Source organism: Peromyscus leucopus, chromosome 7, assembly GCF_004664715.2.
Source record: "Peromyscus leucopus breed LL Stock chromosome 7, UCI_PerLeu_2.1, whole genome shotgun sequence".
In the NCBI taxonomy this organism is placed as follows: domain Eukaryota; kingdom Metazoa; phylum Chordata; class Mammalia; order Rodentia; family Cricetidae; genus Peromyscus; species Peromyscus leucopus.
Window position 1 is genome coordinate 98990029 of NC_051069.1, and position 22847 is coordinate 99012875.

The window sequence follows — 22847 nt, forward strand, 5'->3', positions numbered from 1 at the left end:
ATACAGTTCCTCATGTTGTGGTGACCCCAACCATAACGTTATTTTTGTTGCTACTTTATAACTGTAATTTTGCTACTGTTATGAATCATAACGTAAATACCTGTGTTTGCCGATGGTCTTAGGTGACCCCTATGAAAGGGTCATTTGACCCCCTGGTTAACTCTTAGTTTGTGTTACATTCTAACCGTATATTACATCTTTCAGTCTTGTTATGTACCTTGCATGTGTTCTACTTCTTTACCTGTGTGTAAAGCTCTGTCTGAGCCACGTGGTCTGATCATCTACTCACACCTACTTCTCAGCCTGGATTCATCCTGTTTGTTTCTTTCTTGACACAGGGACTCCCGTAGTCCAGGCTGGCCTCAACTATGTAGCTGGAGCAGGTCTTGAACTCCTAATCCTTCTGCTTCCACTTCCAGGTGCGGGATTACAGGTGTGTACCCCTATTCCCAGGCTGGAATCACTCTTGTACACCCAGTTTACACGTGGAGCCTGGAGGACACTTCTTCCTTCTCTTTGCTTGCACTCCCCTTAGAGTTGGAGCATTTATTTTACTTTGTGAAATCATGTTGTCTGGTTGAGATGGTTTAAGTTGATGTGAGGGCCTTGGCCAGCCTTCTCTCATGGTGGCAGGCATGAGGTCTTCCCTCATAGCTTGGAAGTGCCCTCCACAGAGTTCTCCATGTTGCTTTGTTTCGAAAAGATGCTGGAAGAATTCTGCAGGAACCAACGTGTAGAGCAGCGAAGATCTGCTGTGCGGCTAGTCTTAGGGACAGACAGTGTAACCTCCCAGAAGTCATGCTGACCTTGTCCTGCTCTGTTCTCAGCTCGGATGTGGCTGCAGTTAGACTTGGCGTCTTTATAAACAGATGTCTTTGATTTCCTCTGCCCAAGATAGTTTCCTTCATGCACAGGTACTGCTGCTTGGAGGGTAGGCATTGATGTAGAAGGTAGGACGGCCCTGTGGGGAGGCAAGCTCCCCAGAAGAAGCTGGGCTGTCATACTGGAGAAGGCCTTCCTTTTTCAGCCTTGTTGGGGTGAAGGAATGTCTCAAAGAGTAGGCTCTCATCTCTGTCTCACTTCTTCTCTAGCATCAGTCAGGAAGTCCTTTTATTTTGTCCTGTTGGCAGTCCTTCAAGGTCCTCGCCATGGCAACAGCTCTCTATTGGGAGAGGCCTTGTGGTGGTAGAGTTGGCTCCGTACTGAACTGTGTGGTTTGGGGGCCCCTAGCACCTCGGGATCTCTTTGCCAAGTGTCCCCAGACTTGTATGATTTGGGGGTAGGTACCTACATAGTCTCCTTCGTTCTTAGTCGTGGGTTCTCAGTTGCTAGCTGGAGCCTTGAGTCTCTTTTCTGGGCTGTCTCTGGTACACTAGGTGGTCTCTTTTCATCGACCCCCTTGCTGAGAAAGACGGGTCACTGGTGAGTGGTGGGCGGGTCAGTTAGCAAGAGACTCAGCTAGAGATGGCCGCAGCAAAGACCGGGCAAGTTCAGGACTGAGAATCAAATTTAAATATGATCCCGCGTGTTACCCAGTCTACCAACTTCACAGTGTATCTGTGTGTGCTGTGGGGGCTGCCACTGTAGACACCTGGGAGGCAGCGGGAGGTGGTGGCATTCTCTAAAGGGACACAGACTGCTTACAAGAGGAAGTGTGATAAGCTGCTAGGTACCCTGGGAACACAGTGTGAACACTAGGGAGGGATGGCTGCGGATTAACACTGGTGAGAGGCGAGGAAACGATCCAAGGTGGCTTTACTGTCTGAAATGTGTGGTTTTATTTTTAAACAAAGACCCAAGGGGAGGCGCAAACCTGTCTCACAGTACAGCAAAATGTGGCTTTTCTTGACTGAAGGAGGGTGAACACAGAAGTTGTGACCGACTTCCTAACTGAGAAAGAAGAGGGGAATGCGTAGTTGCAGGCTCCCGGCTCCTGTCAGTAAAGGTCCACTCTGAGGTCCCGCCCAGGCCCTGCTCACTCACTAGGGTTGAAGAGGTTGTGTGTGACAAGGCACTGGACGCCTGTCATTTCGCCTGTCATTTCGGCAGAGCAGCTGAGGACCAGGCATGGCAGCCATTGAATTAGGTTCTGCTTCAGCTGCTTGTGATTACATTCTGCTTTTCTCTCCTCCGTGGAGGCCTTGAGTATCCATCCCGCAGCTTGTCTGGCTTGGGAACGGGAGCAGTGAGCACGGAACTGCACTTGTTCTGCGGCTCCCAGAGAAAAGCAGGCTCTTTTGACGCAGGCTTTAGAGCACAGGGCTTGACCCGGGAAGGCAAGCCTTGAGTCTTAGCCAGATTAACAGAGGCCAGACCCGTGGACTAGACCCTAGGCTACCGTGTTCAGGGCCTGAGCTCTCCAGGAAGGACAGGATGAAGCAAAGGGTACTCAAGACAGAAAGGGCTCCTCCAGACGCCTGTGGATTCCAGCAGACCCAGATAGCCACAGTCCCCTTGGGGAGAAAGCGTGACCCTCAGCTTCACTGGAGGGCTGGCCTCTGAGGCTGGTCACTAGTGAGCACGTTGACTTCTTTGGCCCCTTGGAGATGAGAACAGGCTGCTTCTGGAGGGCAAGACCGGGACAGCAGCCCTGAGTGTCCTGCGGAAACAGTGCCTGCCTAGGCTGTCTTTAGCTGAGGGACAGGACAAGGCTTTGTGGAAAGTGTGCCTTGAGTTAGGCATGGATACCAGAGGGCAGAATCTGGGTGGTTGGGCCCAGAGTCCTGAACCTGCATTATGAAAGGGTGGGTGATGTAACCCCTGGCTAGGAAGACATGGGTAGCTCTTCAACTCCTAGGACCTCTACTCACGTGCCCTAACCCCAGTTTCCCACAGTGTCCGTGGGGTCCACCCTGGGAATGACACTGAGGGACTTAGAGAGTCTGTGCCTGGCGCCTCCTGACCCAGACCTCATGGTGAGGAAAAGGCAGTCTCTCTCTCCCTCCCTTCACTTCTCTGTTGCCCTAACCTGGGGCTCCTCCTCAGCCGTTCCATCACATCCTGCCACCCAGCTCTGAACTCTGACCACCAGACGACCCCAGGGACCTGCTGTCGGTGCACACGTGTGTGCTGGCAGAGTGAGATCCACCTGCCCCAGTGCCCCTAGGTCACTTGGCACTGCCTGCAGAGGTCTGGTTGCCTTGGCACTGCACAGACAGTTGGCTGGTGCCCATTTTAATTGATTTGTATAACTAGATCGTCATGCACTTAAAAAAAAAAGTTTCAGCAATAGGCCCTGAAAAAGTAGGACCCAAGCAGATAGACTGGACTTGGGGTTTGAAAGTCACATCCGGGGCCTGTAGATTATTAGTGACCCGTGGATGAGTCACATTGCCTCATTGAGCTTTGGTGTCTTCAGCTAAACAATTGGGAGCGAAAGAAAACTTGCTTCGCCTGATGGGGAACTAACACTGTAGCTGCTTGTTCAGCCAGTGTGGGGCTCTGAGGAGCAGGAAGACACTTGGAGGCCCGCCCTTCCAACAGGCTTACCTACAGACCCGCCTAAGTGACTCTTAGAGAACTAACGTTACAGCTAGGACAGTAGCTGGGGAAGCAGCGAGGTGGGTGCCTGGGAGGGGAAGTGAGCACGTGTGACCAGGAGAGGAAGGAGTAGAAGCCAGTGGGAGCCTCACTCACCTGGTAGGTTAGGTAGTCCAGGAACTAAGCTGTGTGGCCTCGTTTCACAGGTTCAGCCGTCCAACCAGAAACATTGCAAGGCCAGGGGTATGTAGCTGAGGAGAACTGGGCCAGGCCCCCTAGGGCCCCTGTCCTCACTTCCCCAGCCAGCTGGTTCTCATGGCTTCCCCAGGGTGGATTCCTAGCTCAGGTTGCTGCCCAGTCGCCCCACAACACTTTTTCCAGAATTGCTTTGGCTGTTCTAATCCGTCCTTTCCTTATACACTTAACAGTCAAGATGGATGTTGGTGGCTCACACCTGGCATTCCAGCACTTGCAAGGCTGAGGCAGGAGGATTGTTGAGTTTGAGACCATCCTGAGCTATAGTATGAGACTATCTCCAAACTCTTTTCTACTCCTGACCTCTTTAACAACCACCTCGTTAATGTCTAATAAAGAAAAAAAAAACTTGCCGGCATTTTTATTAGAATTTCCTTGAATCTGTGGATCAGAAATTTTTTATTTCTTCTTTGTAGGATAAATCTTGTCCCATCCCCCTACAAACAAACACCTAGCAGGAAGGAGTGAGCCCCAAGATCATCGGGTTCAGGACAGGTTGGTGGGGGAGGGTGACACCCTGAAGCCCAGAGGTTACTGTGCTTTCTCTCCTGTCCCAGCCAGCCTCCTTGTGGCTAATCCTGATGGGACATCAGGGCTTCACCCTGGAGGCAGTCCTCCCCTGGGCTCCTACTTACTGCAGAGTTTTTCCTGAAAAAAGGGGTGCTCTTGTCAGCTACCTTTGCTTCCTGAAGGCAAGCCCTCCCTGCTAGGTGCCTGGAGGCTCCACCTTGTAGAGGTTCTATTGCAGTGGTTCTTACCCTGTGGGTCATGAAGATACCTGTGGGTCGAAGACCCAGTCACAGGGTCACATATCCCATATTTCATTACAGTTCATAGCAGTAGCAAAACTGCAGTCATGAAGTAACAATGAAAATAACTTTATGGTTGGGGGTCAGCACACATGAGAAACTGTACTAACGGGTCGCAGCATTAGGGAGGTTGAGAACCCTGCTCTATGAAGTAGGATGAAGGGGGTATACAGCATACTGTATCTGACACAGGAGCGTACCATGCTAAATGCCTCAACAAGTGAGTCCCACACAGCCTCCCTGCAGCTTTGGAGCTTGGTCTTTGTTGGGTGTGGTGCTAGGGCTCAAATCCATGACTCTGCTCACTCTACCATTGAACTGTATTCCCCACCCCTGCATCCGGGTCCCTAGATCAACAGACCGCAGTGGTTTTCCCCTTGGAGTGAGTGTCCCGTGTTATGGAGTTCACTAGGCTGATGGTCGGTCTTCTCTGGGCATGGAAAAGCTGTCCCCTGGCTCCGTGTGTTTGACTCTCTTGAAGACAGTGGTCCTACCCTGCCGAGACCCAGCCCCGGGCCAGGTGCCTTTAGTCTGGCAAATGCTTCTGCAGATTGGTCCCAGGGTCCCTGCAAGGTTGTCTTGGTGACCACAAGGGCTACTCCCACCTTCAGGTGCAGGTGTCCCTGTGACCGGGCAATGGGATGGCTCAGGCTCCCTTCTCTCCCCAGGGCTACAGCCTGGAAACATAACAAGCAGTATCCCGTTTCCTGACTCTTCATTCTCAGGAGCGGGCTGGGAATCGCGAAGAACAAATTAAGAAAGCGCTGGTTCAAGACCAGCTGAAGCTGACTCACCTTGTGACCTGCAGTGGGCATGTCTCCACTGTGTGGAAGAGTGTGGGAGCTTCACTGGGGCCTTCCCTTTCTGTTTGAGAGAGAGAGAAAAGTATCTTATGTGTCACGATTTTGGGTGCTTTCAGAGTGCCTTTCTGAAATCTTCTGGCCTCTCTGGGCTGGGTGTGGTGGATAGGTGGGGTAACCGCAGTCAGGCAGGTGAAGTCACTCGGCTAAAATCTCCCCGCTGAAAGCAGCAGGGCTGGCTCTGGGCCCCTCCCTGCATCCTATCTGATGCATTGGGTGGGAACAGGGAGCTCATGCAGCCTTCGGTGTCACCAGTGAGAAAAGGAAGCTGTCCCTGCCCTCTGCCCGGTCCCCATGCTGGACATGCCCCTGCCCCACCCTCTTGGCCCTCAGTGCTGCTCCACACAGGAAGGAATCCTGGCCTCTGTCCCACGTCCTCTTGGCTCAGGTCAAGGGTGGCCTGAAGGATGCAGCGGCCCTATGAAGAATCAACCAGCCACTTGCAGGCCAGGCAGCCTGCTGGGTTGAACACCACTTTCTCCCTCAGTGTTCTGTGGAGTTATGGTTGGGCCCCAGGGTGAGGAGCACTGGACTTTGCAGGCTTTTCCCTGTATTCCTGTTGCCTGAATTCTCTCTGGGGAGTCCTGATCAAACCAGATAGGTCACAAGAGACAACAGAGTAACTATTCCATCTAAGTCCAGCTTGGTGACAGCCAGTTTGTTGGACTCACTTATAGAAGAATGTGGGTGAGAGATTGCTTACAGGGACCTGGGTGACCCCAAACAGTTGCGTCACTGACTAGGCCCACCCCAGCATGGTGGCTTCCCGTAGCAACTCAGATGAAGTTTCCCATCCACCTTCTGTGTACTGTAGCACTCTCAGGACCGTGTGCTGCCTGGAATCTCAGATGAGAATAATGATCCTCCTCACCCCTCATTTTATGAGGTGCCATCAACAGGTGCCATCTTAAGATGGCCTCTTTGGGGGTAATCACAACTGCTCTGATTAAGATAGTAATGGCTGTTATGGGGGGACAGCATGTCCACCATAGCCTGACCATCTGGGCTTCAAGTAGCCATTGTGCCAGCTCTCATCTGTGAACCCTTGGGGTGCAGCTCAGCTGTTGTAAACATTTTTTCTCTTTTTTTGTTTGTCTTACCCCCCCCTCCCCCCCCCGTCCCCAAGACAGGGTTTCTCTGTGTAACCCTGGAACTTGCTCTGTAGACCAGGCTGGTCTCAAACTCAGAGATCCACCTTCCTCTGCCTCCTGAATACTGATAATAAAGGCATGCACCACTTCATCCAGCCTTATTTCTCCTCTTAAATTTAAGTATGTGTACAACACACACACACACACACACACACACACACACACACACACACACACACTTGTTTTGTTTTGGGTTTTTGAGACACTCTCACTTCATAGCCCTGGTTAGTCCTTGCTATGTGATTACAGTGACCTCAGACTCCGGAGAGTCCTCTGGGTGAGCTTACAGGTATGTGCCACTGTGTCTGGATTTAAATTGAAATTGCTGTTCAAGTATACATGCAGTTTTTTTTTTTTTTTCAATTGTAGAAAATTTAGAAAATACAGATTAATGGGCAACTTAGCAAGTCTCTCAATAGAAAAGGGCTGAGGATGTGGTTTAGTGAGCATTTACATAGCCAAGCCATGGGTTTGAGCCCAGCACTGGAAACAAAGAGAAGGAAAGGACAGATTGACACATTCGTGCAAATCCTGTTATTTTATGTTTTTATGTAGCATATTTTGACTATTGATAGATAGAAATAAATTTCCTATGACTCCTTAATACTTCTAAGTACTGATTTATTCGTTAGCCCTTGATTTTGACGTATCTGCTATTTCAGAGAGAGGGACTGTGAATGTATATATGTGTGTGTCTGGGGACCGAGCTTGCACTATATTAATAGGTAAGCAGACTCACTGAACATCTCCAGCCTGTTTTTCTTTTCTTTTTTTTTTAAAGATTTATTTTTACTTTATGTGTATGAGGATTTTTGCCTACATGTATGTATGTATGTATATGCACCACATGCATGTAATGCCAATAAGGCCAGAAGAGGGCATCAGATTAACCTAGAACTGGAGTTGCAACAGTTGTGAGCCACCCTGTGGGTGCTGGGAACAGAACCTGGGTCCTCTGCAAGAGCAGCAAGTGTTCTTAACCACTGAGCCATCTCTTGTGCCCTCTTTCTAATTCTTTAAATACCCGTTGGCTGTGAGTTCTCAATGGGATGGGTAGAGAATTCAACTAGTCAGTGAGAGAATGAGGATGGGTTCTCTGTGGTTGCCCACCGGGCAGAGTCTGCCTGCACCAGTGACTGGCCTGGAATAGCTGCTGGCTGATAACCTATCCTTGGGTACGGTGGATGCACCTGTAATCCTAGCACTCAGGAGGCTAAGGCAGGTTGGGAGATTTCAAAGCCTATAACTTGGGAAGATACTCCCCACCCCCCACAAATCTGGAAGACAGCTGTAAGACTTTCTCCTCTGCCTGGGAGTGGTATCACCACTGACTTGTCTCCTGTGAAGTTTCAGTGGCTATGAAGAAGCCACTTAATGTCCTGAAGGAAAACACTAAGCGACAGAAAACAGCCCTTTGTTCCCTGCTTGCAGTGTCCGTGTTCTGGTCTCATCTTGTATGTCACCTATTCTGACTTTTGGGGATCCTTTACAAGTCCTTTACAAGCGGGCACTGTGATCACACCATCCTGAACTGGTCCCCTTCTCCAGAAGGGTGCTTTTAACCCAGGGTTGGGGCTTAGGGTGGCAGTCTGCCTCCCAGCTGTTACTTCTGCTGCTTCCGACACAGCTGTGTGGAGGATATTTGGCTCCACTTGCCACTGTATGTTACTGTTTGAACAGTAATCTCCCTGCAGTGGGATCACTGGCTCAAGGATTTGAACTTTCCCAAGTCTTGAGAGAAACCATCCAATCAGTCTCTAGAGCACTATCTAAGATCGTTTCCTCTGCCTGGTCAGTAGGGTTCAGGAGGGTCCGGCTGCTGCTTTGTTAGTTATTTATATAGAGATGTGTGAGAGAGTGACCTTGGAGCTCTGGTGGCTCTGTACTTTGGACATTAAAAGTGAGAGCCTTGGGATTGGAGACATGGCTCAGCTGCTAAGATCACTTGCTGCTTTTCCAAGGGACTGGGGTTCTGTCCCCAGCACTTAGGGCGAGTGACTCACAACCATCTGTAACTTCTGCTTTGGGGTGTCCAAGCACCGTCTTCTAGCTCCTGAAGACATCCTCACATACATAGTATACATTCACATTCACACACACACACACACACACACACACACACACACACACTCACACACACACGTAAAATTTTTTTTTTTTTTAATGAAAGCTTTCTGTGGTCAGAATTGCTGTGTTTTCTCTGGGCATTGCCAACCTCTGGAATCCTACAGGCTCATCCTAGCTTTGAACTTATCTGGAGTCTATTACTGTCAGCAGAAATATATCCTGTTTCTTGCTGGGCTCTGAGGGGAACTGGATGACCAGGGGACCAAGGTGACCAACTAAGCGGAGCCTTGACCTTGCCATGAGGATTGGCTGACCAAGTCTTGCCATCCTCTACAAGAGTTCATGGCAGTGGGTAAATGTGAAGTATCCTCAGGCCCCAGGGTAGGCAGAGAGCATGGATGCTTGTTTGCCAGTGGTAAGATTGAACCAGACATATAATCTCAAAGATTCCTTTCAGTTTTGAGTTTATAGTTCATAGAGGACATTGACTTTCTCTGAACTGCTTCAGTGGCGCACATAGGAAAGTGTGAAAAAAAAACACCCCTAAGGAGTGATTTCCTCTCAGCTCCAGGCTAGCCCACACCCAGAGCCCCTGCAGCTGGCCTGGAGGAAGATCTTGCTGTGATCATTGAGCCTGCCACAACACCATTCAGGTCTTCTGGATACTGGGGGAGGAGACAGGGGAAATGGATACAAATGCTGCCTGTTTTAGAAATGGACTCAGTAGGCTGTCAGCTTGGCCATAAAGACTTGTAGACATTACTTAGAAGTAGGCGGTTGTGACCCAGCCACATTCCTACCCTATATCTGTGGGACACCGTGACTTCTTAGCTTCCTTCCTTCCGGTTGTCTTCTTCCTTGGTCATTAAGAAACTCAGGCATCCAAGAACTACTGTAAAGCTCTTCCCCAAGCACCTCATGAATTCCTTTCTCCAACTGGAGGCAGCATAGACTGGGTGCTGGAGCTTGTCATACTGGGTGCTGGAGCTTGTTGGGTAGAGTCTAAAGCCACAAGCCTAGAGTGTGGTTGCCACTGTGAAGGGAGGGGCAGGCATGCAGGGCAAGGGGGAACTTAAGAGGAGGTGGTTAGTGTCACTTTGTAGGGGTAGGGACATTAGGGGAGGGAGCTGTAGGGATCTGGGGGGCAGGGGTTGTTAAGTGAGCAGAGTGTGGGGCCTGAACCATGTGAAGTTTAGACTTAGGGAAAGAGCTAGAAGGCCTGGGCCAGAGAGTAGGGAGACACTGGGGTGGCCTTTGTGTCTGCCTCCTGTAGGAGAATATCAAGGCTTAACTCAGACACTGGCTGCCAAAGTGTAGAGGGGCCTTATGGGAAGTCCAGTGCATGTGGCTCGAAGGTCACTGGCCGAGACATTTTGGGGCTCACTGATCCCTTTCCATGCACTTGAGGCCTGTTCTCTGATTCTCTTTGGTCCTAGGAGCTCAGGTAGCGTTGGGGGCCTTCCCTGCCACAGTCCTGTCCCGGGGCCGGCCTCACCTTACCCCAGATGCCTCTTGGTCCACTTACTTGGCTGGCTGTTATCGTAACCAGGCTACTGATTACTTTAGAAAATTTGGAAATTACAGAAAACCAAGAAAAGTTTTTAAAAATCTCACTTAGACGTAAACGCTGCCAACATGTGTTCTTCCTGTGCATTTCCCGGCACACACTCAGCCCTTCTTTGCAGACATTACTTCCAGTGGTTATGTAAGACCTACCTCAATAGTGCAGATGTCTGGGTAACGGCATACATTTACTGGTGTGAGGGAGGAATTTGTGTGTTTCAGCATGTGAAGATATTAAAGGGGCACCAGGAAATACCTTCCCCCACTTCTGGCTTCTAAGTTGGGAGTCTGCTTCTAGGGCTGGCATCTTAGCTCTTTCCATGGGTAGACCATCCCCTGGGAGACACATCCTCCCCAGCTGGCTTATTTCCACACACCATTGACCAATACACCACCACCCCTTACTTTGCTCTTCGTGTGGTGTGCCTGGCATTCATTCTAAAATGGCCACAAAGAGTGTCTTCATTGTCACTTTGGCCACGTGACATTCTTCTGGTGGCACAGTGTGAGGATCTGAGGAAGCCTAAGAGAATGTGTAGAGAGCCAGTCAAGTTCATATTGCTGACATGGGCTTGGCAAGGACCAGAGCCTCAGACCCACAGGTGTGGCAAAGCCTTCTCCCGGTGAGGCTGAGGGATGGCAAAGCTTTCCCCTGGTCCCAAATGGGACTGCGAATGTGGGCAGCTGTACACAAACCAGCGCTTGCGGCTTCCTCCTGGGCGTTCGCACCCCACGCTGCTCACCTACAGCGCCCTGCTACCTCACTAGCTAAGTCCTCTCCACCGGCCCTGTAAGGAGCCCGCCGGGGTTCCAGGTTGTGCAGTGAGTGCATGCACAGTTCGCCTCATCCCAGCTTTTCTGTGTCTGTCTGTCCTTTCTTCATTCCCCGACACCCCAGGTCACACCCCAGTCACAGGGGACATGGCAGCACAGAGCCAGGATTCGTGCGTGTGACAGGTCTCCTCCCCTAGAGAGGGGTAGCTCCAGCAAGGGGCTCCCACAGGATGGGCTCTGGCTTGTTCTGTCACCTCCCACAGAGGCTGGCTCTCCTCTGGCCTGTCTCCCACACCTTTACCTTCTGCTACTTGGAAGTGGGATTTGGGGATCACCCCACACTTCTGTGAACCCTGGCATCGTCTCAGGAGTAGGAAGGCCCGTGGACCTGGACCCCATCTCCTCCTTTCCCTGTGCAAGCCCCAGTCCTAGTCGGCTTCACACCCAGGTTTCCAGCAGAAGGGCTTCGGTGGCCAGAAAGAAGGCTGGCTCCTGGCTGGCCCAGTTCCCAGAGCTCACCAGTAACTGATGGCAGCCGATGGAGACCAGGCAGACCGGAACAGCACCCAGGTAGAAAGGAGGAAAGAGGCCCTTTGGCCGGGCCTCAGCTACTAGGAAAGTGTCCTGGTGCCCTGCTGCCCTGTGGACAACACAAAGACCACTTTCTGTCTTCTCCTTAGCTGGCTGTGAGGGATACTGAAGGCCTTGGCAGGCCGTGCCTGTGTGTGCTCGGTGGCCGGTTGCAGCTGCATACAAGGCTTTGTCCTGTGTGCTGTGGGTCTCCTTCGTTTCTGTCCTGACAGGGGAGCTCTCAGGGCCAAAGAGCTTCTGGAGCAGTGCTGTGGAGGTGAGACATCTGTTCTAGAGGATTCTGCCGTAGTCAGCTCAGACGACTTCAGGCCCGTCACATCCCAGGCCCCAGGAGAGATACTAATGGTGGTTGGTCCATGTCTCAAAAGCATCAAAACCTGAGATTTGAGCCAGGTCACACTGTTAAAGTCCAGGACTCCAGACCTCCCTTTCCCCAGCAGCTGCTTCATTCTGTGGAAGGAAGGGGGAGGCGGAACCAGCATTTGACTCCCATGATCCCCAGAAGAACGCCCCCCCATGTGTGTGCAGGCAGCTCAGCATTCCTGGCCCACTAGGAAGGTGCCTTGCTAGTCCTGGCTGGCACTTCCGTCCACCTCACCCAGTTTTCAGAAGGAAGGCTGCCCAGCTGTACAGGGAAAGCCCAGGGGCAAGCTGGGCTCGCTCCTGAGAGCCTGGCATTTTACCTTCCGTCCCTCTCACTTCCTTTTTCCTGTTACCTTGTTGATATAGTTCCATCCCTTTCTTTTGTGTCTTTCCTAGGGAGGACAGTATGCGTTCTTAACAAATGCCCTAAAAAGTAGTTTATTAAAAAGTCGTAGTAGTTTTCTATTTCCTGTACCATGTAGCCCTCAGGACACTCGAGTACCGTGTGTTACTCTTTCTACCCTTTGGTCTAGCCTCTTGTGTTGTATTTTTACTTGTTTGTTTGAGATAGGATCTCACTTTGTCGTCCAGGTTAGCCTTGAACCCTTAATCCATCCTCCTCTGACTGAGTCCTAGGATTATGGATGAACAGGACCATACCTGCTTTATATTTTACTTTGCTTTACTTTGAAGGGGTTGTTTGTTTTGTTTAAGAAAAGGGTCTTCCTGTATAGCTGAGGCTGGCTAGAATTCAGTCTTCCCACCTTAGCCTTCTGAATGTTGAGATTCAGGCCTGCACCTCCATGCCCACACTTGATCGCCTTAGTTTTTTCCATGCTGTCAGTGGAGACAGCTGTCGGCTTCAGTTTCTTCACTGGGGATTGGATGTCTTTAATTGCTTTCTCTTTGTTTCTGGTTTTTAGTAATTTGGCAGTGGTTTGCCTACATATACTTTTCTTTGAAGTTCATGTTTTTCCTTGTTTGTGACAGCATTTCACATATCCCAGCCTGGCTTCAAACTCACTACATGGCCCACCTTGAACTTGCAATCCTCCTGCCTCTACCTCCTGAACACTAGGATTATAGTATGCAGCACTATGCTTGGTTCATCATAATAGGGATCGAATCCAGGGCTTCCTGCAGGCTAGTCAAGCACTCACCCAGCTGAGCTACCACCCCAGCCTGGAGTTCATAGTTTTCTTTAATCTATGGTTTGATGATTGTTTCATGTATGTCTATGCATCACTTGAATGCAATGTCCAAGAAAGTCAGAAGAGGGTGTCAGATCCCCTTGAAGTGGAGTTCCTGATGGTGTGAGCTACCACATTGGTACTAGAAACTGGACTTGGGTCTTCTACCAGAGCAACGTGCCCTTAACTACTGAGCCATCTCTCCAGCCCATTTGATTAAATCCTGTATGAGTCTGTCTGAAACATTCAGTCATCGCTGGGCATGGTGGTGCATGCCTGTATTCCCACCAGCACTTGAGAAGCTGAGGCAAAGATCTCTAGTTGAAAGCCAGCCTGTGCTACATAGCAAAACTATCTTCAAAACTCAGTCATTATCTCTTTAAAATTTATTTCTGATATTCTGTGTATAAATATGTAAGTTTTATCATACCCCCGGGGTATCCCGTGATTAAAACTGGGTGTGGTGGTACATGCCTGTTATCCTAGCACTTAGGAGGCAGAGGCAGAGGCAGGAAGATCAGGAGTTCAGGGCCACTATGGGATACATGAGACCCATTTTAAAAAGCAGAAAAAACGGGGCTGGAGAGATGGCTCAGGGTTAAGAGCACTGGCTGCTCTTCCAGAGGTCCTGAGTTCAATTCCCAGCAACCACATGGTGGCTTACAACCATCTGTAATGAGATCTGGTGATTCTGGCATGCAGGCATATATGCAGATAGAACATTGTATATGTAACAAAAAAATCTTTAAAAAAAAAAAAAAAAAGCAGACGTGAAGATACCTGTCCTGCAGACCTAAAGCCGCAGGGCTTCCACAACACAGGGCAAGAGCAGATAATCCAAGAGGAGTCCCAGTGAGGGCCCAGCATCAGTAGTGTAGCAGAAACCATTGGCCTCAAACCAGACCAATGACGCTTTGCAATGAACACTTGCACATACAGATGTGTGGACAAAGGAATTTATCATGTGACTCATTGTGTTTTCCATGATGAGATTTTTTTCCCCTTTCTTTTTTTCTCTTTAATTTTATTGGGAGGGGGGCAGAGGGCGGATACATAGGGGTGGAAAATGAGTGGGACCGAGATGCCCGATATGAAAGACACAAAGAATAAATAAAAAGAAAGTTTTAAAAAAAAAAAAAAAAGCAGAAAGAAGGCTCAGTGGGTAAAAGCGCTTGCCGCCACAGCCTGAGTTCAGCCCTGGGACTCGTGGGAGGAGAGAACGGTCCTTCAAGTCGTCCTCTGTTCTGTGGTGCATGTTCTCTCTCTCTCTCTCTCTCTCTCTCTCTCTCTCTGTGTGTGTGTGTGTGTGTGTGTGTGTGTGTGTGTAAATGAATAAATGTAAAAAACAAAAACAAAAGACCAACAACCCAAACCCAGGGAAATGGGGAAAAGAGAGTGGGAAATTATTATTATTATTATTGTTTTGTGTTTGTTTTGGGAGACACTTACTGTGTAGCTCAGGCTACCCTCAAACTTGGAATCCTCCTGCCCGCTTCAGCTTCTCAGTGTTAGCTTACACCACCACCCCTAACTTTAAAGTTGATTTCTGAGAATTCCCGTATGTAGGCCTCTTATGGCTGCATTTCTGTTCCTCCTCGTTCATTTCAGTGAACAAGGATGTTATTTATGTACAGAAATTCTGGAGCCCATCTGAAGTTCTGGATTCTGTCTGTTCCACCAGAGAGAACTTATTGCCCCTCTCACCAACAGCTGCCCTAGCGGTTCCCTCACCACCCTTTGGAGACTGGTGGGGTTTCCAGTTACATCGCACCCCTCCTGAGGGGTGACCCACCTGCCCTGGTGATGTACAGGTTACTTCTAGCTCTGGCATGTTGTGGGTTCACTCATTCTTGGGATGGGGTCACAATGAAGAGCCCCGCCTTTGCCAGGGTCCTGCTCCTCTTTGGCCCCCCTCATTTTTCTCTCGCCAACCTGAGATTCCAGGAAGCTCGTCCTTCTGGACCCCACTTAGCAGGAGACAGATGTTGGAAGGGAGAGGTGCCCATGCCAGGCCCTTGTTACTGCAGTTCTTATCTCTGCTGACAGCCCCGCAATCCTGTCGCCTTGGCACTCCTCCAAGGCCAGTCAGTGGATGTTTAAACTGTGTCTGTGACCAGGCTTTTTAAGTTGTTTGTGGAAAGGGAATTAAATCTTGGACCTGCTTAGAAAAGCCCCAGGCACAACCCAGTGCTCTTTCCCAGAGAACCCTGCCCTTTAGCAGTGGACCAGGGACAGCTCTTCAGGCGTCACAAAGGGGAGACTCTTCCTTTGCCCTCAGAGTGAGACAGGTGAGGGCTTGAACCTACCTTGTTACAGAGCCAGGCACACAGCACAGCCTTCATATTCATTGACGTGGAAACTGAGGCCGCAGATGGAACCTGTCACAGTAAGGGCCTAGATGGCCTTGCTGCTGACGAGTGACATGTCCACACACACAGGGCTTACTCCATGACTGGGGCTGGGAAGTGGGCGCAGGGCTGCAGCTCTCTTACTACCGTGGCTCTTCCCTCCCCTTGCTGGGTTCCCGTCATGCCAGTGACCTCCTGAAGACCTGGGGCTGCAGATGGGACTTCTTGCTGCAGACTCCCCTCTTCTGGAGTTCCATGATTAACCAGAAGTTGTGTGTGGGGTTTGGGGTGTTTGTTTGTTGGTTTGCCTGTTTCCTTTCACTGATCCCTGCCATTTTCTGCCCACACCCAGTTTCTCTTCCTCTTTTCTCCCCACCCTGTAGTGAACAAGAACCATGGTAGCAAATAGGCTGCACTCTCACTGCGTGCCCAGTGACCTGCTGCTTACCGCAGGCCTGAGCAGGCATAGGGAACAGAGACAGGGTACCCCTACACGTGTGGGATGGGCCGCGTGGGTACCGGCACTCCCCACGTTTAGCCTAGCCCCAGGGCCTTGGCAGGAGGGAGGAGGTGGTATGTTGGTATGTGAGCTGGGAGCAGGCCCAGGTGGAGTTCAAGTTCACAGTCTTGCCACTCGTCAAGTGTGCGGCCATTGGTATCATGTACCTCACTTGTGGAATGGCTTGCCCTCTCAGGGACTGGGGAGGCCACCCTAACCTAGCCTAGACAGAGGTCTCACAGCTGGAAGACTGTCAGAAAATCTAGGACTTTCTAAGGCACCAGAGTTCAAGGACCCAAAATAGAGTGGAGAAAACAGGTGTGACTTCTGTGCCTCTCTGGCCTAGGGGTCTGTCTACTGTCTACACCTCCCGTCATTAAACCCAGCGGCCCCCTAGGAACTCTCACGTTGTTGCCCTGTGGGGTAGCCAGGGCCCCCTCTTCCCAGGGAGAGTACTCGGTGTATGTGATTGGGGTTTGGTAAGCTGCTGAGCTGGGAGGCAGCCTGCAGAGAAATGAAAGGCCTGGTTTGGGGCTCCTACTGGGTGATTCTGGCCCCTGTGACTCTACACCCCAGGTTTGGGTTTTCCTAGCTACATTAGACCTTTCAGGACATGGGCTTCGTAGGTCTCCCCAGCATGCAAGTGGACCATGGCTCCCCAGCCTTGCACATGTGCCTGTTCCCATGGCCTTTGTGGACCACTCCCATCAGCTGTGGAGCGGATCAGCCTCTAGTGTCTTCTGCATTTTTGTCCCATTCACTACAGCCTCAGGCCCTGAAGCCACCTCCTGGAATCTGTGCATATCATACTGCCTTTGTATGTTGTACATACACGCACTCATGCATGCACGCACACACGCACGCATGCACGCACGCGCCCCTTCATGTCACTCAGCCATACCCTTGGCCCAGTACACACAGAACCTTTCTACTACAGGCGATGGACTGTGTGACTCACACTGGCTCAGGACGTGAAGGCAGAAGGAGAGCTAGTGTGGAGGGCTTTCTCCTCGAGGAGGGACTCGGCTCTGACAGCCTTGCTCAGCTGGCAGTCACCCTCAGCGCCATCTCTGTCAAACGGAAGTGAGCAGAAGATCTCTAGAAGCTAGGAGATGTCCCAGTCACCCTGGGCCAGCTCTGGGGAATGCGTGAGGGGGCACTGAGGCTTAAGGTCTCTTCCTCTCTTCACTTGACCGTCTTCAGACAGGAAGGAAGAGAGTTGGAACTTAGAAGTGTGGGAGGCAGATGAGAAGCACCCCTACCCACTCCCGTACTTAAGGTCTGCCTCTGCTCTGCTCTCACAGGGGACTCAGGCTTCGGAACTATGTCCCGGAGGATGAGGACCTGAAGAGGAGGAGGGTCCCCCAGGCCAAACCGGTAGCAGGTACGCGGGCTGCCCTTTCCCCCTGTGTCCCACGCGGTCCTTTCAGTCACGCTCAAAGAAGAGCTGCCTGTGTCAAGCCAGAGACAGGGCTCCTGGAATACTCCAGTACCTCCTCGGGGGCCACAAAGGGGCCATAAGGGCAGGAAAGAGGCCCCTTGCACCTGCCATCCTGGAGGGGGCCATAAGACCACGGGGCATGAAGAGAAGTGACCTGGGTTCCTTGGGCAGCAGGGCAAGGTGGTGAGTCCTGTGCTCCTGGGGAGAGGGGCAGAATAAAAGACCCCGAAGAGAGGCTGACTGTAGAGATGCCTGAACAACCAGAAGCAACACAAGGGCCAGAGGGGCTCAGCCCAGGTTTGCCACTGCTGAGATGCAGGTGAGCACGGCAGTGGAGCAGTGTGAGCAGGGTGAGCAGTGGAGCAGGATGAGCAGTGTGAGCAGGGTGAGCAGTGGAACAGTGTGAGCAGTGTGAGCAGTGGAGCAGGGTGAGCAGGGTGAGCAGTGTGAGCAGTGGAGCAGGGTGAGCAGTGGAGCAGGGTGAGCAGTGTGAGCAGGGTGAGCAGGGTGAGCAGTGTGAGCAGTGTGAGCAGGGTGAGCAGTGGAGCAGGGTGAGCAGTGGAGCAGGGTGAGCAGTGGAGCAGGGTGAGCAGTGGAGCAGTGTGAGCAGGGTGAGCAGTGGAGCAGTGGTGAGCAGTGGAGCAGTGGAGCAGTGGCAGTGAGCAGTGGAGCAGGGTGAGCAGGGTGAGCAGTGGAGCAGGGTGAGCAGTGGAGCAGGGTGAGCAGGGTGAGCAGTGGAGCAGTGTGAGCAGTGTGAGCAGGGTGAGCAGTGGAGCAGGGTGAGCAGTGTGAGCAGTGGAGCAGTGAGCAGTGTGAGCAGTGGAGCAGTGTGAGCAGGGTGAGCAGTGGAGCAGGGTGAGCAGTGTGAGCAGTGGAGCAGGGTGAGCAGTGGAGCAGTGGAGCAGGGTGAGCAGTGGAGCAGTGTGAGCAGTGTGAGCAGTGGAGCAGGGTGAGCAGTGTGAGCAGTGGAGCAGGGTGAGCAGGGTGAGCAGTGGAGCAGGGTGAGCAGTGGAGCAGGGTGAGCAGGGTGAGCAGTGGAGCAGTGAGCAGGGTGAGCAGTGGAGCAGTGGAGCAGTGTGAGCAGTGGAGCAGTGTGAGCAGGGTGAGCAGTGGAGCAGGGTGAGCAGTGGAGCAGGGTGAGCAGGGTGAGCAGTGGAGCAGGGTGAGCAGTGGAGCAGGGTGAGCAGTGGAGCAGGGTGAGCAGTGGAGCAGGGTGAGCAGGTGTGAGCAGGGTGAGCAGTGGAGCAGGGTGAGCAGTGGAGCAGGGTGAGCAGTGTGAGCAGGGTGAGCAGTGGAGCAGGGTGAGCAGGGTGAGCAGTGGAGCAGGGTGAGCAGTGGAGCAGGGTGAGCAGTGTGAGCAGTGGAGCAGTGTGAGCAGGGTGAGCAGTGGAGCAGTGTGAGCAGGGTGAGCAGTGTGAGCAGTGTGAGCAGGGTGAGCAGGGAGCCTCCTGGTCACAGTAGCGGAGTCCCCTTTGTTCTGAAGAATCTATTTGTGGTTGGTTGTTTTAAGACAGGCTCTCACGTGGAGCTCACTGTACATCAGGCCGAGCCTGAGCTCACAGAGATCCACCTCATCAAACATCCAGAAGTTGTCCATTTGTTTCTTGCTAGTCCTCTCCCCACCAGGTGGAGCATGACCCCCGAAGGGTAGGAGAGGGATGAGAAACTGGCCCCTTGCCTCCACCAGGAGGCCGCCCAGGACTTCTATCTGGCGGGAGAACGAAAGGGCAGAAGGACACTTCCCTCGTAACAGGGCTGAAGGCCGCCCAGAGCCCATAGTTATTAGTGTTTCTGGCACCTGTCCCCGGAAGAAGCCACCCAGAAGCCTACTGACTTGTGGAGGCAGGAGGTGCCTGTCAGTTTTAAGTCTGAGGTGGGATGGATGGGAAGCTAAGCCACGCAGACTCTGGCCAGGGGACCCAGAGGAGATCCTTAGAGGTAATGCCACACTTGCCATGTGCACAGGAGCCTCCCATTCACTGCTGGGAGGCCGCTGCTGTCCCTTTCTGGGCCCTGGGTCTGCCTTCAGCCTAGGAAACAAGCCTCTTCCTGAGCTGTGGCTGAGTGGGGCCCAGGGCGTGGAGGAGCGAGAGGCGCGGGACTGATCCCTGGAGTGGCAGTCCCTTAGGCCTGTGTTGTCCTTGCGCCCCCTAGTGGAGGAGAAGGTGAAGGAGCAGCTGGAGGCTGCCAAGCCCGAGCCTGTCATTGAGGAAGTGGTGAGTACCTGGGTGGCCCCACTCCCTGCTGTGACGCTTGCTTCCCTCTCTAAGTCTCTGTTCCCACCCCACGCCACTTCCTTGCCTGTCTTCAGTTTTCACCTCTGTGGCCTGTCTCCACTCCCCTGAGGCTGGGGCTTGGCCCTGATGAGTTGTCTTCTGTCTCCCTAGGACCTGGCCAACCTGGCACCCCGGAAACCTGATTGGTAAGTGTTGTCCGTGCAGGCTCTTTGGCGGGGGGTGGTGCTTGGTGTGTGTCATGGGTCTCTGCTGGGAGGACAGCCAGGGACAGGTCGGGGACAGCAGTGCAGGCATAGACGGGCACAGGAGAGTCAGAAGGAAGGGCGAAGCAGGCCGTGAATGAGGGTGAAGTGCTGAAGAGGGCCTCACAGGGGGAAAGAGCAGCCGTCTCCCCAAATCTTCTTTGGGATGAAAACTCACCTGCTCTGAGGACCAGTCTGAGCAGTGCACTCCTTTGTGTTCGGAGACCACAGTGAAAAGAGTGGATGGACAGACAGACGTGGGCTTATATCCCTGTGTTGACTGTAAAATGGGATACCCAGTCTCTTCAAGTCTGGAAGCCTGTAAGGTATAGGTAGATTTTTCTCTGGGCCACCAGCTCACAAAACACAACATGGAGATTTATTATTAATGATGAAAGCTCAGCCGTAGCTTAGGCTTCTTTCGTACTAGCTCTTATAACTTAATCTACGCGCTGCCACGTGGCTCATGGCCCTTACCTCTCCTCCTGCCTGTCCTCTTCCTCTGTGTCTGGCTGGCGACTGTCTTTCTTCTTCCCTGAGACCTCTCTGTCCCCAGAAGTCCTGCCTAACCTCTTCCTGCCTGGCTATTGGTCATCCAACTCTTTATTAAACCAATCAAGTGGCCCATCTTCACACAGTGTAAAGGAATATTCCACAACAGCTAGGTCCTCCGACTGAGCTGAGAAAGTGGGTGAGGCGGGAGCTGTGGGCTGTGGTGCGTAGCTCTGGGCCTTGAGCCGGAGACCGAGGCTGACCTTGCCTGCAGGTCTGTGTGGCTGCAGTGGCTGCAGCACCTGCTACGGTACTTTAACTGATGAAACAGGCATGAGGTGTGTGTTGCAGGAACCTCAGAACCAGAGAGCTCAAGCTCAATTCATGTGCACATCTGGAAGCCCTAGGAGTGGGAGGGTGGCTGTGGCGGGAGATGGAACAGGGCCGACAGCTGGCCAAGCGCGTCCTTCCCTGATGCTGGCTTAGATTATGTAACAGGACCCTTGGGTCTCAGTCTTCTGCCTCAGTTGGCTTTGGAGTACACATCTCCTTAGCTTAGTTAGCTCAGTGGACCCGGGAAGAATGGTGGATCTTGGAGGCCCAGAAGAGCAGAGAAGACCATCTCTCCAGAGCAGCCCCTCAGACATCTGAGGATATAAATGCTGAACCACTACAGGAAGACCCCAGGGCAACACCGTGCAAATCCTTAGCGTCCCAATTCCTCCTCTTCCCTGTTCCAGGGATCTCAAGAGGGATGTGGCCAAGAAGCTGGAGAAACTAGAAAAGCGGACCCAGAGAGCCATTGCAGAGCTGATCCGTAAGCGTGGTCTGGCCAGCGGGGTCCTGCCCTCAGGATGGTGGATTAAGAACAGGGCCTTTTAACTCTGGTTTGCTCTCTATTCAGGTGAACGGCTAAAAGGCCAGGAAGACAGCCTGGCCTCTGCAGTGGATGCCACCACAGGACAAGAGGCCTGTGACTCTGACTGATGTGTTCTCCCGTGTCCCATCTGCCCAGCACACATGTCCTGCGGGAAGATAGTCTTGGGCAGGAGTAGAGTTAGGCTGGCCAGCACTTCTGGGTCTCAAGAACTAAGCCAGCCCAGTCTCAACCTCTGTGGGGTGAGGTCAGCTCATCTCCAGGGTGCCCACCACCCTGAGTGGGTCAGAGCTGAGGTCTGTACATATGTGTGTATATTGAGCTTTTTTTTTTAACTTTGGAAATAGAGACAAATAAACTCCCATGTAGTAGAGGGCTCTCTCTCATTGTTTGCTGTTGCTAGGTCTCTGGGTTTGGACCCTTAGAATGCAGAGGTGATGCTCAGTGTGCCTATTACCCGAGTTGGGCCAGCTTTGTTGAGGCTGGAGGGGCGGGCAGGGGCCAAGACTGCCTCCTGGCTCCAAATCTCTAGTCAAAGTCAGCAGTGGTCATCTCAGAACCCCTAGGCCACAGATACAGGGACAGAGAGTGTCCTCTCGGGACCTCCTAGCCGCCCCCCAACCCCGCCGCCCTCCAACCCTGAGCCCTGTAGTAGTCTATAGGAAGGCTGGAGAGATTCCATGAAGGTCCTCTGGACCCTCCCTGTGTGAGAGGGAGAGGTGGCTCTGACAGATTTCCACCCTGAACTGCTGCTGCAGGTTTGAGGCCCCCACACTACTTCCTGACTCTTCTCTGCCACCAGCAGTGCGTCTCTTTCTCTGCCAGGCAGAGCCATGGGTCCCCTGACGGGAGTCAGTTCTAGAGATCAGGCTGTGGTGGACTAGGGTTTAGGTGTGACCTCGCAGCCTGAACCTCTGACATGGCAGCCGAGCTTCCCCTGCGGGAAGATTGCACCTGCAGTGTGCTTTAGGACTTCCTCCCAGCCCTGACTCACTTAGTGTGCCCTCCCTCTGTGTGGAGGTTCTGACAGACACACAGCGTTCCAGCTTTAGCAGCAGTGTTGAGGACTGAGGTCGTGCATGTAAAGTGGGTGTGTGCAGAGTCAGGGACACCCCAACAGTAAGTAAAATCCTTTAGATGAAAGTTGTGAGTCTGTGTGACAGCAGTTACCTGTAATCCCAGCACTCAGGAAGGAGGCGGGAGGATCAAGAGTTCAAGGTCATCCTTATCTACACGAGTTTCAGGTCATCCTGGGCTACAGAACCCTGTCTCAGAAAGGAGGGGAAAGGTGGTTGGTGGGGGCAGGGGGATGAGAGACAAGAGGTGGGAAGGGGAGAGGAGACGTAAGGGAAGGGACAGTTAGGTCTGTGTGGCTCAGCGTGAGGGCTGAAGTGGCATTGAGTAGGCAGCCGGGCTGGGGTTCTGGTTCCCTCTGAAGACAGACCAGCTTGGCCAGAGTCGTCAGGAGCGGAGATAGGAATGAAGGTTGAAAGGCCCCTGATATCATCTGGATCTCAGTGGCAACAGGAATCCCGTCTGTGGCCGTGGAGTCAGACTCAGGTGACTGGGAATCCCTGCAGCCCCTGCCTAGGGCTAGGCTACTGCTCA

The 22847-nt window shown here is 52.3% G+C and overlaps 1 protein-coding gene across 1 annotated transcript in view; it reads left to right on the forward strand.

Moving 5' to 3' along the window:
* Positions 1-21612, forward strand: part of Ccdc12 (coiled-coil domain containing 12) — a 58161-nt gene extending 36549 nt beyond the window's left edge. Inside the window, exons 3-7 of the mRNA XM_028886865.2 lie at positions 17255-17334; positions 19546-19607; positions 19779-19813; positions 21103-21179; positions 21267-21612. Of these exons, the coding sequence (XP_028742698.1) occupies positions 17255-17334; positions 19546-19607; positions 19779-19813; positions 21103-21179; positions 21267-21349 (337 nt within the window). The 3' untranslated portion in view covers positions 21350-21612. The remainder of the gene's footprint in view (positions 1-17254; positions 17335-19545; positions 19608-19778; positions 19814-21102; positions 21180-21266) is intronic.
* The last annotated feature ends 1235 nt before the right edge of the window (positions 21613-22847 follow it).